This window comes from Mytilus californianus, unplaced genomic scaffold (genome assembly GCF_021869535.1).
Source record: "Mytilus californianus isolate M0D057914Y unplaced genomic scaffold, xbMytCali1.0.p SCAF_4, whole genome shotgun sequence".
Lineage (NCBI taxonomy): Eukaryota > Metazoa > Mollusca > Bivalvia > Mytilida > Mytilidae > Mytilus > Mytilus californianus.
The window spans coordinates 40,984,251-41,000,888 of record NW_026262690.1 but is presented as its reverse complement, the minus strand read 5'-3'; the positions used below and the strand labels follow the sequence as shown (position 1 = coordinate 41,000,888).

At 33.4% G+C, this 16,638-nt stretch overlaps 1 protein-coding gene across 1 annotated transcript in view; it reads left to right on the top strand.

Annotated features, from left to right (window-relative positions):
- LOC127736920 (uncharacterized) overlaps positions 1–16,638 on the top strand; it is a 94,027-nt gene that overhangs the window by 58,530 nt on the left and 18,859 nt on the right. The window contains exons 13-17 of the mRNA XM_052247486.1: positions 558–693; positions 1,008–1,084; positions 2,513–2,653; positions 3,491–3,605; positions 5,658–5,678. Coding sequence (XP_052103446.1) covers positions 558–693; positions 1,008–1,084; positions 2,513–2,653; positions 3,491–3,605; positions 5,658–5,678 — 490 coding nt within the window. The remainder of the gene's footprint in view (positions 1–557; positions 694–1,007; positions 1,085–2,512; positions 2,654–3,490; positions 3,606–5,657; positions 5,679–16,638) is intronic.

Genomic DNA, 16,638 nt, shown 5'->3' with positions numbered 1-16,638 from the left:
GTCCTGTGTAGTGAAACTTGGTAAAGATTGCAAATGTTTTCATTGGTTGATGATATAAATTCACATACAGTATTCAATATGTCCAACAGAAGTAAATCAAGTTTGAAAGTGGTCAAAGTGCAAATGGCTAGATACTATGAATTATGACAGGACCTGTAAGATTTCATGGCTATTTATAGTCTGTAAGGAGAAGTTGCAGTCACTTTTTTGGCACCTTCAATTCATTTTGATAAAAAAATTTATATCTCATTTAATGAAAAACTACAAACACTTCCAAAATAGCCTCATTTTGAGACCTTTTCATTGATATTTTGATATAAGCCTAGCCATATACATTTGATTAGCAGCTTCAAGATGTCTTATGCAATGATGGGGATATTGATTAGTTACTTGTTTTGCATTCTATGTTGTAGCTGATATTTAAATGTTGTAGTCATAGTGATAACTTATATGGAATTTCTATAGTTAAGTGTCAAGATTCTATCATCCTATATATTTTCAATACAATTAATGTAATTATGAAAGGAATAAATATACATTATAATCCAACTTTACAGATGGAACCGATCGGCTGAGGATGATGTTAAGTGGCACCAGAAACAAAAAAAGTATCATTATGATGATGACTGTTATAAGGAAGTCTTGGAAAAATTAAAGAAATATAAAGAACAATACCAATCAAAAAGAGAAGAGGTAAATTAATGACGTATTCATAAAAGGGTAGACATTTAAAAAAAAAAACAAAGTAAGAAAATATCAACGTAGCAAATAAATCATAAATCAAAATGGACAGACAGCACTATGGTCAAGGGAAAAAAAGAAGAAAAGAAATCACCACAGTTTACAAAAGTCTGATCATAAACTAAAGATTGAGCAGCTTGAACCCAACCAAAATTTGGAGGTGAACTCACAGTTGCAACCTTATCTTTATCCCAAATACATAGTATTATGAACTGGAAATGAATAGATAAATGTGACATTAGTATGTACAATCTACTACATTGCAGAAGACACATTTTAGAGAAAGTAAAGCTATGGAATTGATCAAAGCAGCTGAAAAAGGAGATCTACATACAATTAAACGGTAAAGAAACCATTATGTTTGATTAAAAAAGGTTTTGGGATACTTGCATTCTAGAAAAATATTTATTACGCAAATTTGTTTTACTCTTCAAATTCATTTCTGTTAGAGCAGGGATACTAGACATGATTACACCTTATATAAGAATCTTGGATTTTGATTTGTTGATAGCCAGTGTATTTTTCATGTAATTTCTTTTATTAGATGAATTTGGTTCATATTATACCATTGCTTGGGTATATGTGTAACAGTCATACCTATGTCTAGCCTCAAATCCATGTCCTGTCTGACATAAAGAACGAACCATTGATGGCTAAATGCTCAAATAGATTTGAGGTGGTACCAAAGGGCACAGATTTGAGTTCCATAATGTCACATTTAAAGTCTACCTTATATAAAGGTCATAGCTTTAAGTTTCATGACATCATGGGACACAGATTTGAGGCTGAACAAAGATCTTACTTGGAAAAAAAGAAAATGAAAACTTGGGTCTTCCTTATATAATTATATACATACATAAATGATATGAGAAAATTAGGAAAAAAGAATATCCAAATCAGAAAACAACAACTCATAATGAAACATTGGATTAAATGTCCCTAAATTTTTGCATTGACATGCAGATGAGATTTAGGTCACCTAAAATATAATTTAGATTTTCATCTGGGAAGACACATGTTGAAACGAAAAAACATTGAAATAAACGGATTTTGAACCCTCTTTGCTTCCACTAGAGAAAGCCATTATTATTTTCTTCAGCTTGCACCTAGTTTCTGCTGTATTAATTCAAATTAAACTGTATGATTTCACAAAACAAAGCATAGAAACAAATTTCATAATACGATCCTTTACTGTGTCGATTTTCTTGGTCATATGCCATGTCATTTCTTTGCTGAAAAGATTTTTAAAAATACCTCAAAAGCAATGCTGTGAGGCATTGTTGAGCCTACAGGAAGCAATGCTTTAAGGCATCTTTTGGCGCATGTTGTGCCAAGTGCTGCCTTAGGGCATTGTTGGGCACGCGCCAGGTGACACCTCATGGCATCTTTGGGGATGAGCAATATTTGGTGTCTAGTGGACTATAAAATGATCAAGTCTTCAATATAAAGAACCTACTTGCACTGGTTTATAAAAAAAACAAAAGCCAACATTAACAATTTTATATCGAAGAACCTTGATATCACAATTTTAACACAACATTAAATAGAACTTTCAATTATTAACAGTGAGAAAATCAGCATCTTCAACACATGTTTTTGTCTAAATATGAAATAAAATATAATCATGTATGTTAATTTGAGAACATAACACTCTCTATGACTGTGTAGTTCATAAACACAGCATCCACATGTTATCTTTTAAACAATGATATTCCTAGAAGTTTATAGAAGGTAAGATTATATGATGTATTATTTCACATTTTATTTTCAGATTGTTTAAACTTGAAACTGATATGAACCTGCCAAATTCTGCTGGAAGAACAGCTTTACATGCTGCTGCAGAGAATGGAATGATAAACATTGTTAATTATTTAATAGACAAATGTGAAGTGTCACCATTTGTAAGATGGAGGTAAATACTGGACTCTCTTGGTGTGACTGATGTACTGAATAACACAAATAAGTTGTACTGCTGTTGAATAATTTTTTTTTTCAATTGTCTTATATATAATTTTCAAGTGCCAATCGACGTGGGGACTTGAATAGATGTTGAGGTCACTGACGCAAAGGACAAATTCATAGAAGCAATTAACAGGCATAAATTTCAGAAAAAATTTGTTGCAAGATTTACCTTTTTAACAATATGTCTAACCTTCACCATACTAAATTTGAAAATGGCCCTTGGAAAAAAAGACTTCAATTGATTTTTGGGCCAGTAGATCACAGGTTACAGTCATAGTGCCAATGAATAAACTGAAATTTTGGGGAAAGTTTCATTTCTGGACAATATCTTATGAACCAATAAATCAGATCTTTACCAATCTTTCCTGGCTGATGCTCCTTGGGGAGAAAAAAAACTATTTATTTTGGTATCAGAGCCAAAGGTCAAGGCCAAAGCAGCAACTCATAGACTGAAGATTGGCAAACATTTTGATTCCAAATGATATGAAACATATGTCCAAACTTCACCACATTTAGTTTGAAAATGCTGTTTGGAAAGAACAAGATTCCTATTGATTTTGGATCAGTAGGTCACTGGTCAAGGTCACATTGTCTATAAATATACTCAAAATATCTCTGAGCCATAAAACAGATCTTTACGAACCTGTGGTGAATAATGTGCCTTAAATATGAATAATACCTGAATATTTCAGTTATAATGTCAGTTATTTTAAAAGAATGAAAAGTTATAGAGCAAGCTTATATGATATGTCTTTATGTCTTTATGCCTTACATTTAACCTTTTTAGCAATAAAAGACCCATTGAGATCTTAAAAGTTGATGAGAATGAAGTTACTCAGAAAATATATGAAAAATTGCAGAGCTATATGGACAACTTGAAAGAAGGAAAGGTTGCTGGAAAGGTAGGGAAAATTTGAACTATAAAGCACACACTATAATGCTATAAATCTGATGGATACTACTATTATCCATGTAATCTGTTCATCACTGTTAGATTAGATATAATCTGTACATTTTTGTCTCGCCTTGACAGAGTCAAAAAGCAAGACATAGGTATGCTGTTTCCGGTGGTGGCGGCGGCGTCAACAATGTATAAGTTTGTGATTAGGTCTAGTTTATGGTGAACCACTAGTGGTAGGTCAATGATATTTGGTATGCAGTTGTATTAGCATTGGCACATCTCATTTCCATGGAGATTATTTGGCCCTGACCCCTCAGTCATGGTCTATTGACTTTGAAACTTTTGCTTAGTTTACATGTATTAGTTTGTGATTAGGTCAGTTTAGGGGGAACCACCAGTTGTAGGTCTAAGCATAGGCATATCTCATTTCCATGGAGATTATTTGGCTCCGCCCCCTCAGTCATGATCTATTGACTTTGAAATTTTTTCTTAGTTTACATGTATTAGTTTGTGATTAGGTCAGTTCAATGGGAACCATTAGTGGTAGGCCAATGTTAATTGGTATGCAGTTTTATGAACATTTGCACATCTTATTTCCATGGACAATATTTGACCCTGCCCCCTCAGTTATGGTCTATTGACTTTGAAACTTTTGCTTAGTTTACAGGTATTAGTTTGTGATTAGATCAGTTTTAGATGAATCGCTCATGTTAAGTCAATGATATTTGGTATGCAAATTTATAGGCATTTGCAAGTCTCGTTTCCATGGAGATTATATAGGCCCACCCCCTCATCATGGTTCATTGACTTTGAAACTTTTACATAGTTTACAAGTTAATGTTTGTGTTTAGGTTTGTTTAAAGAGAACGACTTATGATTAGTTAATGGTATTTGTTATGGAGTTGTATTAGCATTGGCACATCTCATTTCCATGGAGATTGTTTTGCTATGTACCATCAGTCATGGTTCATTGACTTTGAATATATGCATAACTTACATGTTAAAGTATTGCTATTTTAATTTCAAGATTTGCATTATCAAAATTACAAAAAGGTGAGACATATCTCTGTGTTAACAGTGTATTGTCTTCCAGACTGAGGGATTAGACTATACAATGTAGGATGTGGGTTTTTTTTTTCATGAATGAGACTGGTTTAAATATAATCAGAAACTTTTCTTGTGATGCACAATACCATGAAAAGATATAAAAACAATCAAGGAAAGATAATTTATTTCATGATAAAAGAAAAATTTCATAATACAGAATACAGTATACATTAGTACATGCAAATAGTATGCACATGAAAGGTCATGTGGGATAAATAAAAATTTCAGGATAGCTATATCGGGATGGCTTTCTATGTATTAGAAGTTGGAAACCAAGCAAGGGAAGTAACTTGAGGGCATACGATACAGTTACAGTGGAGGTAATGACGTTGCTAAGGTAATATGTTATTTTTCGCGATGTCAGACTGCGACTTATCGGAAAAAGACGCAATTTTCAAGGGATTTTAATCATTAGCTTGAAAACGAGTACATAAATTTTAATGAAAATTAATTATTTTCAAAGAATTGTTATGCAAATTAAGAGCATATTTTGATAAAGAATATATTCCTAATCGTTTTACAAAAATCTGCATGTGTTTACCTTTTGAAACAAAAATGTCATGAACATTGAAAGTTAAGTATGTCTGTCAAAAGGATAGAAATGTACAAGAAACTGAAATTTTAAGTAAATGTCTGAAATTTCAATCCCATTTATGTCTGAATTTAGAAAATGAAGGTATATTTTTTGTTACATATTTGAATTAACTAAGTGAAAAATAGCTTGTATGCAAATTTATGTAAAATAATCACTGTGGGATCAAAACTGTATCGTATGCCCTTAACTGAATATATTGATACAGAACTTCAGAAAAAATATAAAAATAAAAATAAGATAGTGTATTTTTTATTATCTTCTATAATTTCATTTTTATAAAAGGAGCATTAGGTATAAGTGCTATAGCTTTTATTAAACTGAAGGTTTAACAAATACTGTTTTCTTTCATAGAATAACAGTCCCAAACCAAAGGTATTGTATATAAATGAGGCACAAATCATGATTTACAATCCTAATTTAACATCAAACAGTTATATCTGCTAATATATAGTAGCTATATGTAGTAAAATGATTAGGCATATATGTAGTATTTTCATTTTTCAAAAGATGCTTTCTTTTTACAATATATTTTATTTAAAATCGAAGTAGAGCACAGTTCATGCTTGCAAGATGGTGAAAAATGGAAATACATAAATGATATACTGTGTAATGATAGAGTTATTCATTACATAATGACATCTTTTCAAATATTAGTAGGATTTGTTGATTGACTCCTTATAGGAGTTGCTGCCTTTAAATGATAACATGCATTTAGATTTTTCCATTCTTGGCTATTATTTAAAAAACTATAATATATAGAGAGAAATCACAAGCAGAATAATGATCAGCAAGATAAGATTTCTTGTAAATCAGCTGAAAACTTCTGTTGATTCCTTATAGGATATTTTCCCTTAAATGACTATTATCACCTTTTTTGGCATTTTCAGAAATTTGCTATAACAGATAGAGAGATAGAGAGAAAAGATCTACAAATAAGCAAACATGTAATGTAAATGTTATGGCATTTTTTTTTTGTCAAGTGAGTGTTTCTTGCTCTTAAAAGCATTTAATTTAATACAATTTTGTATATAATATATAATTGCAAAATTAAATCATATATTTCAGAATCAAGAAAGTGAAACCAATTAATCAATCAATTATTATCTGTTTAGTATTAGGTCATTTTAAACACATTAACAAATATTTTTGATACATGTATCCTAAAAGTGCTTGCATTTTTATGCCCCTACCCCACTGGAGAGGGCATTATGTGTTACCCTTGTCCATCCGTCCATATGTCCCAAAATTAGTTTTTTTCTCTAACTTAAGCTTGCCTCAACCAAATGTTATGAAACTTATACACAATGCTTATTACCACAAAACACAGATCAAGTTCTAATTTGGGTTGCATCTCCTTTACTGTTCTTGAGTTATGTCCCTTTATAATGCTATATGCAAGCGGGGGCATCATCTTTGTCCCATGGACACATTCTCCATTTATTATGCTCCCGCCACACACGTCCAAAAATTAGTTTCCCTTCTCTAACTTTAGTTTGCCTCAACCAAATGTTATGACAAAAGGGTTATTACCACAAAACACAGATCAAGTTTGAATTTTGGTTGTGTCCTTTTTACCGTTCTTGAGTTATGTCCCTTTATAACTTTATATGCAAGCAGAGTCATCATCTGTGCCCCATGGACACATTTTCCATTCATTTTTAGCTCACCTGGCCCGAAGGGCCAAGTGAGCTTTTCTCATCACATGGCGTCCGTCGTCCGTCATCGTTAGCTTTTTACTGAAACCACATGGCCAAATTAAACCAAACTTGGCCACAATCATCATTAGGGTATCTTGTTTAAAAAATGTGTCCGATGACCCCGCCAACTAACCAAGATGGCCGCCATGGCTAAAAATAGAACATAGGGGTAAAATGTAGATTTTGGCTTATATCTCTGAAACCAAAGCATTTAGAGTAAATCTGACATGGGTAAAACTGATTATCAGGTCAAGATCTATCTGCCCTGAAATTTTCAGACAAATCTGACAACCAGTTGTTGGGTTGCTGCCCCTGAATTGGTAATTTTTTTGGAAATTTTGCAGTTTTTGGTTATTATCTTGAATATTATTATAGATAGAGATAAACTGTAAACAGCAATAATGTTCAGCAAAGTAAGATCTACAAATAAGTTGTCATGACCAAAATTGTCAGTCGACCCCTTTAGGAGTTATTGCCCTTAATAGTCAATTTTTAACAATTTTTCGTAAATTTTTGTAATCTTTTACAAAAATCTTTTTCTCTGAAACTACTGAGACAAATTTAACCATACTTGGCCATAATCATTAATAGGGTATAAAGTTTAAAAAATTTGTCTGATGACCCCGCCTTCCAACCATCATGGCCGACTTGGTTAAAAATAGAACATAGAGGTAAAATGCAGTTTTTGGTTTATATCTCTGAAACTAAAGCATTTAGAGCAAATCTGACAGGTGGCAAAAATGTTCATCAGATTTAGATTTATCTGCCCTGAAATTTTCAGACGAATCTGACAACCCGTTGTTGGGTTGCTGCCCCTGAGTTAGTAATTTTACAAAAATTTTGCAGTTTTTTGTTTTTATCTTAGATATCATTATAATCTCTAATATCTAATACTATTAATTATGATTTTAACCTTATTTTACATTATTTCCAAAGCATCAGTAAATACAGGTGAGCGACACAGGCCCTTGAGAGCCTCTAGTTTTTTTTTATAGAAGAGGCTTGCCAACAAATAATACAGTAAAATGGCCCACAATGTTCAATTCTTTAAGTTAGCAAAGTCCAAAGTCAAAAAGATATAAACATCTAAGCATAGTCCAGTCCCAGACTACTTAAACACGAAAATAAGTTCTAATCCTTATGACACATTTATTTCTACAACAAATAGATGTTACAAAGTATTGTTGACCTTTCATATAAAGTAAATCACATATACTTTTGTGGGTCATAAAAGCTTACCTACTGAATCTTTGATGAAAAGTTGTTTTGTAGTTAAATATGTCTCCTCTCATTTGTTTGATCTTTGTACATTATTTTATTGTTTTTAATTTTTGTCCTACAAAGTATTATTTTTGATTCTTGCTTTTGATGTAGACAAATGTTTACCTGTAATTGTGAAAACTCAAATTGCATCTCCTCTTTTGATACTAGCAAGCAAGTTTTATTCCTTTTTAGCTCACCTGGCCCGAAGGGCCAAGTGAGCTTTTCTCATCACTTGGCGTCCGGCGTCGTCCGTCGTCGGCATTAACTTTTTACATTTTGAACTTCTTCTAGAGAACCACAGAATGGAATGAAACCAAACATGGCATGAATGTTCCTTATGAGGTGCTGACCAAGTGTTGTTACTTTGTAGCGGATCCATCATCCAAGATGGCCGCCAGCGGGGGACTTATTTTAACATAGGACCCTATGGGAAATACATACAAATGTCTTCTTTTAGAGAACCACTGAATGGAATGAAACCAAAAATGGCATGAATGTTTCTTATGAGGTGCTGACCGAGTGTTGTTACTTTGAAGCCGATTCCATAATCCAAGATGGCCGCCAGCGGGGGACTTAGTTTAACATAGGACCCTATGGGAAATACATACAAATGTCTTCTTTTAGAGAACCACTGAATGGAATGAAACCAAACATGGTATGAATGTTCCTTATGAGGTGCTGACCGAGTGTTGTTACTTTGAAGCCGATCCATAATCCAAGATGGCAGCCAGCGGGGGACTTAGTTTAACATGGGACCCTATGGGAAATACATACAAATGTCTTCTTTTAGAGAACCACTGAATGGAATGAAAACAAACATGGTATGAATGTTCCTTATGAGGTGCTGACCGAGTGTTGTTACTTTGAAGCCGATCCATAATCCAAGATGGACGCCAGCAGGGGACTTAGTTTAACATAGGACCCTATGGGAAATACATACAATTGTCTTCTTTTAGAGAACCACTGAATGGAATGAAACCAAACATGGTATGAATGTTCCTTATGAGGTGCTGATCGAGTGTTGTTACTTTGAAGCCGATCCATAATCCAAGATGGCCGCCAGCGGGGGACTTAGTTTAACATAGGACCCTATGGGAAATACATACAAATGTCTTCTTTTAGAGAACCACTAAATGGAATGAAACCAAACATGGCATGAATGTTTCTTATGAGGTGCTGACCGAGTGTTGCTACTTTGAAGCCGATCCATAATCCAAGATGGCCGCCAGCGGGGGACTTAGTTTAACATAGGACCCTATGGGAAATACATACAAATGTCTTCTTTTAGAGAACCACTGAATGGAATGAAACCAAACATAGTATGAATGTTCCTTATGAGGTGCTGACCGAGTGTTGTTACTTTGAAGCCGATCCATAATCCAAGATGGCCGCCAGCGGAGGACTTAGTTTAACATAGGACCCTATGAGAAATACGTACAATGTTTTCTTTTAGAGAACCATTGAATGGAATGAAATCAAACATGGCATGCATGTTCCTTATGAGGTGCTGACCAAGTGTTGTTACTTTGAAGCTGATCCTTCATCCATGATGGCTGCCAGATGGGGACAATGTTTAACAAAGGACCCTATGGACAATACATACAAATGTCTTCTTTTAGAGAACCACATACTGAATGGATTGAAACCAAACATGGCATGAATGTTCCTTATGAGGTGCTGACTAAGTTTTGTTACTTTGAAGCTGATCCTTCATCCATGATGGCCGCCAATGGGGGGACTTCCTTTAACATAAGACCCTATAGGAAATACATACAAATGCTTCTTCTAGAGGTGCACTAAATGGAATGAAACCAAAACATGGCATAAATGTTTCTTATGAGGTGCTGATTAAGTGTTGCTACTTTGTTGCCGATTTACTGTTCAAGATGGCCACCAGGATTTTTTATTAAATTACAGGACCAATATTAAACCAAATTTGGCCTCACTCATTATTAGGGTATCTGTTATGATTTTAATCTATTTTTACATGATTTCCAAAACCAAAGTAGAATCAGGTGAGCGACACAGGCTCTTGAGAGCCTCTAGTTTGGATGTCTTAGAATATCTTTTTGATGTTTTAGGATGCTATCTTTTGAATCAAATGTGTATGATTTGGTTAGATAATGGTTGGATACTGCCCAATGGGGGTGAGGAAGACCTTTATTGATTTATGGGTCATTAGGTCAATGGTTGTTTTAAATTTTTTGTACATTGTCCTGCAAAGGCAAAATGTAAATATTATACCATTGTTCATTCGTCTGTCCATCTGTCAGACATCCATACGCCATAAAAATACCAGAGGATGTTTCAATCAACTATCACAAAACTTGTATGAAATATTGAAATAAAGACAAGAAAATTCCCTATCAATTTTTAAATTTATCTGTTTATCATTTCAGACTCTAGAGTCTAAATGTCCTATTGAAGACAAGTTTTCACAAATAACATACTTACTCTATAATAATTTCACTTCTCTATTTCGCGTTTTTGACTTAGCATTTTTACTTTTTTAACTTTGCGTTTTTGAGATTTCGCGTTTTCGCGTTTGTCAATTACTGCCCACTTCTGTCAATCATTTCATATCTTTTATCTGATTGGATAATGTTTAACTTTTGAAGATTACCTGACTGGATTATATATTATTTTCAAGTACTATAAATTTTTACAACGAGTACTTATGTATGTAATAATAATAATAAAAATATCTTTATTTAAAGAGAGTTACTCATTTAGATTAAACCAATTTTCAATAAGGCTCTCTACATACAATGTTAACTACATGAATAAAACATATTCAATCTACCTTTATGCAAAGATAAAGAATATATATATATTTATACAATTATAACAAAAATAAAACAACTGTGGTATACATTGTTAACTTGTTACAGTTTCCCAATACAATACTTCCATGATCTATTGAACTATTTAACTGAAAATTGGTTTAATCCAAATGAGTAACTCTCTTTAAATAAAGATATTTTTGTTTTTATAAGTACATACATAAGTACTTATTGTAAAAATTTATAGTACTTGAAAATAATATATAATCCAGTCAGGTTATCTTCAAAAATTAAACATTATCCAATCAGATTAAAGATACGAAACGATTGACAGAAGTGGGCGATAATTGACAAACGCTAAAACTCTAAGTCAAAAAACACGAAATTGCGAAAACATGAAAATGCGAAGTTGAAAACGTGAAATCGAGAAGTGAAATAATTTCGCCTTTTCATGTTTTCCACTTTGCCTTTTCCATTTCGCATTTTCGCATTTTCATCCTATAGAATATGAAAGGCGAAAAGGTGAAAACATGAAATGGCCATTATTAGCCACCATAGTTATGAGATTTTATCCATCAGATATATGGGGATTTTTTCATATATTCAATATGTTTAACTGCTTGAATTTAATTAACCTCAAACGTTACATTTTTTTTCATTGTGAATGATAATCTCCCTCTCTGTTTGTTTTATTTTCCAATTTGTCATTCCAGATTTATGGAACTCTAACAATAAAATTAAAGGTGATTTTCACATGTTGTACAATAGCTGTATGCTTTAATCAATTCACCTTTGAATTAGACTTTACACTGTTGTGAATTGTGCTTCTTTTTAGTTTTGAATATCTTTGGATTTGCTTTTTCAGACTTACAGAACTTCAAAATTAAGGCAACTTTTATATTCCTGTTTAAGACAGGACATGCGGTGGTATACTGCTGTGCATCTGTCTATCAACACATTGTGCATTTGCTAGACTGTTTTATGAAACTTGTATAAAATATTTCATTTGTTTGGTGAAATTAAGCTCCCTTTTGATTGTATTGTTTACTCAAATTGTTGGAATTAAGGTTCCTCTGATTTTTTTTTTGGCAGGATCATTTCACTGATTTCTGATTAAATGCCATTTAATTATTCTATTTTATTCTTGCAACAATTTCAGTATGCATACAGCAGGGTTATCTTAACTTCTGAAACAGCTGTTTTTTTCCTTATGGATAACAATAGTCGGTCAGGGAAAATATTTTGTTGCTATGTAAACAAAGAAGTTTGATCACTGTGTATTTTTAAAGAATGCAACACATAATTTAACATAAATTTGAAAGAAACTAACATTTTACCTTTCTTTTCAATGTTTAATTTCGTTGAAGCTCTTGAAGTGTTATGATAATATTGTATTTCATTTTTGTTGAGCCTGCGAAATTTATTTAGCGAAAGCGAGACATAGCGATCCTAGATTCTGTCGTTAGACATCAATAAATTTGTCAAATTTACATGGAATTTTATGAAATTTTGACAGAAGCTTGTTTATGACCAAAATACAGTATCCAGAGCAAAATTTTGAAAATATTTATTTTCATTTTTCTGTATTTTACTGATAAATGGACTTAGCTTTTTAAAGCAATTGCTTTCATGCTATAGCGTATGGCCATCTTTGTGACCCAGACCAGAGACTCTGCCCAGATCAAGCCAAATTTTTTTTTAGCAGATTCCTGGTCTGTCGTTCTTAAACACCTATGTATGTTTTCTAATGCAAAACATTGATTGAAACTGTTGAAAAACATTAGTGGATTTGAGAAATTTCAACATATGTTCTTGTAGATGTATTTTTAGGCAGTTAAGCTGCCTTATGCTACCACCCTAGATTTGTGTTCTTCCCACTAAATGGTGTAAAAGTGCTATTGTTATTATCTAGCTGGCTAATATGTTATTAATAACTAATTGGGCACTTTTTTCATACTTTCCGAAAATCTCTAATTACAAGTCGTTTACATTTCCCAAATGGCAAAAGGTGCAGGAATATTGTTCATGTACACCAAATCTCTATGATAGAGGAAATAAAGTTATAAATATGTAGAAGTCTCAGTTGGCGGTAATTTCAACTTACACGAACCGTAAGTTTGTAAGCTAGTAAGTATTCTGATGTTATAAAGTAAGTTTTGTTAATCATGATGTTCTTTTCGTTTAACATGTTTAAGAAGATTGTGATTATTTAATTGATTTCAATTAAATGTATGCACATTTAAATTCCTTTCTTTTATATGATTCCGTTTATCACTGACTTGCCAAAGTTGTTGTTGTTTATGAATGAAACAAATCCGAAAATCGACGTTAGTGGGATGTTTTACGAAATGTGGACAACTCGTCCCCGAGACAAGTCGGACCGAGTCCACTCGGACCGTCTAAAAAGACAACTTGAACCGCTTGTCAGATTTACTTAGGGTTTCATAAAATGTAAGACTAACATGTCTAGCGTAGCCATCAATCTTTTGTTTGTGCATTGGGGTCTATTTAGGGGTATTTTGAGGGGCCTTAATAAGGGAGGGGTTTACTATAGAACCCTATGGGATTTTATTTTTTTTCAATTTTTTTTTCAATTTTCAAATGACTATTAGGGAGCTAACATTTGATTTCTATGGGGGGGGGGGGGGGGGGGGCTAGGATGAAATTTGAAAAAAATAGGCAGGACAGGAGTTTTTAGTAAAAAAAAAGGCAGGATGAGACACTTTGCAAAAAAAAAAAAAAGGCAGGATGACAATTTATGTACAAAAAAATCAGGATAAACTAAAAAAAAAAAGGCAGGACAGAGATTACAACTAAAAATAAATGCAGGACAAAATTTTTCATCCTAGCCCCCCCTCATAAAATCAAATGGCAGCTCCTTTACTTGAAAACAGTAAGTGATAGACACACACAGTCTTCAGTAATGATAACAGGACAAATCAAATAAAATATAGGGTGAGTCCCTGGGGTCATCCCATCCCCTTCAATTTGAAAATGTGCTTTTATCTCGTAAACCGTTGCAATCCCCACCCCTAAACCATATATATACTTGTATGGGACAATAAAACAAATCAAATGAAATATAGGGGGAATCCACAGCATCACCCCACCCCCTTCTGTTTGAGAACTTGTAAACAGCCGAGATCCCCACCCCTACTGCATATATTTTCTTGTATTGGCCATGCAATAAAACAAATCAAATGAAATATAGGGGAGTCTACAGAGATCACCCCACCCCTTCTTTTTGAAAACTTGTAAACGGTCGAGATCCCCACTCCTAAACCGTATATATTCTTGTAGGGGACAAGATAACAAATCAAATGAACATAGGGGGAGTCCCTGTGGTCACCACCACCCCCTTCTTTTAGAAAACTTGTAAACGGTCGATATCCCAAACCCTACACCATATATATTCTTGTATGGGACAATAATACAAATCAAATGAAATATAAGGGAGTCCACAGGAGTCACCCCACCCCCTTCTTTTTGAAAACTTGAAAACTGTCGAGATCCCCACCCCTCAACCATATATTCATGTATGAGACAAGATAACAAATCAAATGAAATATAGGGGAGTCCCTGGAGATAACCCACCCCCTTCTTTGTGAAAACTTGTAAACGGTCGAGATCCCCACCCCTACACCACATATATTCTGGTATGGGACAATAAATCAAATCAAATCAAATATAGGGGGAGTCCACGGGGGTCATCCCCACCCCCTTCTTTTTGAAAACTTGTAAACGATTGAGATCCCCACCCTGAAACCATATATATTCTTGTATGGGACAATAAACTAAATCAAATGAAATAAAGGGTGAGTCTCCTGGGGAACACCCCCCCCCCCCCCCCCCCCCCCCTTTTTTTTTTTTGAGAACTTGTAAACGGTGAGATACCCACCCCTAAACCATATTTATTCCTGTTCGTCATTTTAAGAAAATTTGAATGACATACAAGGTCAATCTCCTAGGCATCACATATGCATATCACTTTACTAGACCTAACCAATTTGTACTGGACTTTGCCCAATGTCAGGCAACCATGGGATTGACGATGTATGGGAGCTCTGTTTGGAAGACTTCGTAACAGCATCCTGTTACAATTATTTCTTGTTTATTATAAAATTTAATTGATGCAAAAATAAGTCTAGATTAATTGAATTTACTTTAATTATTTTTCGAATTATTTCTGGGTCTATAAAAATTTTCATTTATTGTTCATTTTAAAGAAAATATATAAAGAAAATATATAAATCTTTCAAGCAGTGTAAAGCCCAAGAATGTTTGACCAACTGTTTTATAACAACCTGTCATTTTATTCCAAACTTGGGATGGAGTGACATCATGGACTTGGTGAAGGTAAGGGTCATTTACATTTACTTTGGGCAGGTCAATCAGACCTCACCTTTGATCCCTGTAGTAGTAAACCTTTGGCTGATTTGTGTCTCATAACTTTTGTACTGTAGAACCCAAACTCAGTGTTCCTGCCAGGGAAGCAAGTCTATTCATACTATTACAAACTTGTACTACGTCAATTTGTACCACCAAAAGTCAACTGGTACCAACGTTAACTACCAACTAGAACAACTGCAATCATTGCGAACTTGTATCACTGCAAACTCATCATTAAAAATATACATTGATATATGCATTGCTTTTGAAAATCTTGATAAAATATTAATTAATTTGCCTTAATAATCAATACATTTAATAAACATACATGTACAATATACAAATGTTTAATGTTTGTTCTTTCAAATCTTTAAAAAAAAAAAAATGAAGCAACACTGCCACAGTATTCATAATTACGTTTGCCTTGGTTTTTGGTTAACTGCATATAGCGCTTACAGTGCTTTGATTGTATGTAAGGGGACAACCATTTGACTATCAAAGAACATAGAAGTCCGAGTGAAAAAAGTGCATTTTTATACCTGCGTTTTGTGATGTTTCAACAAAATATTGAATCATTTCAGTTGTTGACTGAATTATCTCTTATACGGTTTTATGTTGTTTAATTCGTGTTTCTTTTTTGAAGAGGTCAAGTTGCTCTTGTTCATTCATAAAATTATTGTTCATTCATAAAATTATCGTAAAATCATTACACACGTTATAGTAATGTAATCTTGTCTCGCATTATTTGTTTTTAATTAAAAGTAGCACAGTTTACACGTTCTAATTACTCTTACAATGTTTTTAATACTTCCATGAAATAAGGGACCCTGTTATTTTAATTGCTGTTGATACTGACTCCACTCTGTAACCAAATGATATAATGACAGTGTCAAATGTCATAATAACCCTAATTATTATCTGTAATCTAAAAAAAGACGAACATAACTGACTTTGTAATTTTGTTTGCGGAAAGAAACCTGTGTTAAAAACACATAAAAATAGGTGAGTTTTCCTTTTTTGTCTTAATTCCGTAAGATTTATCGATCATCTTATAGATGAAATGGATCGGTCCAAACGTGGAATTTTCTTGTTTCATAGATTGAAAAAAAAGTTCGTCCATTTGGATATCAAAAACGGGAATGCATCACAAAGGATGAAACCGATATCCTTGTCTTTCCAGTGGACGAGTCTTCTTCGTTT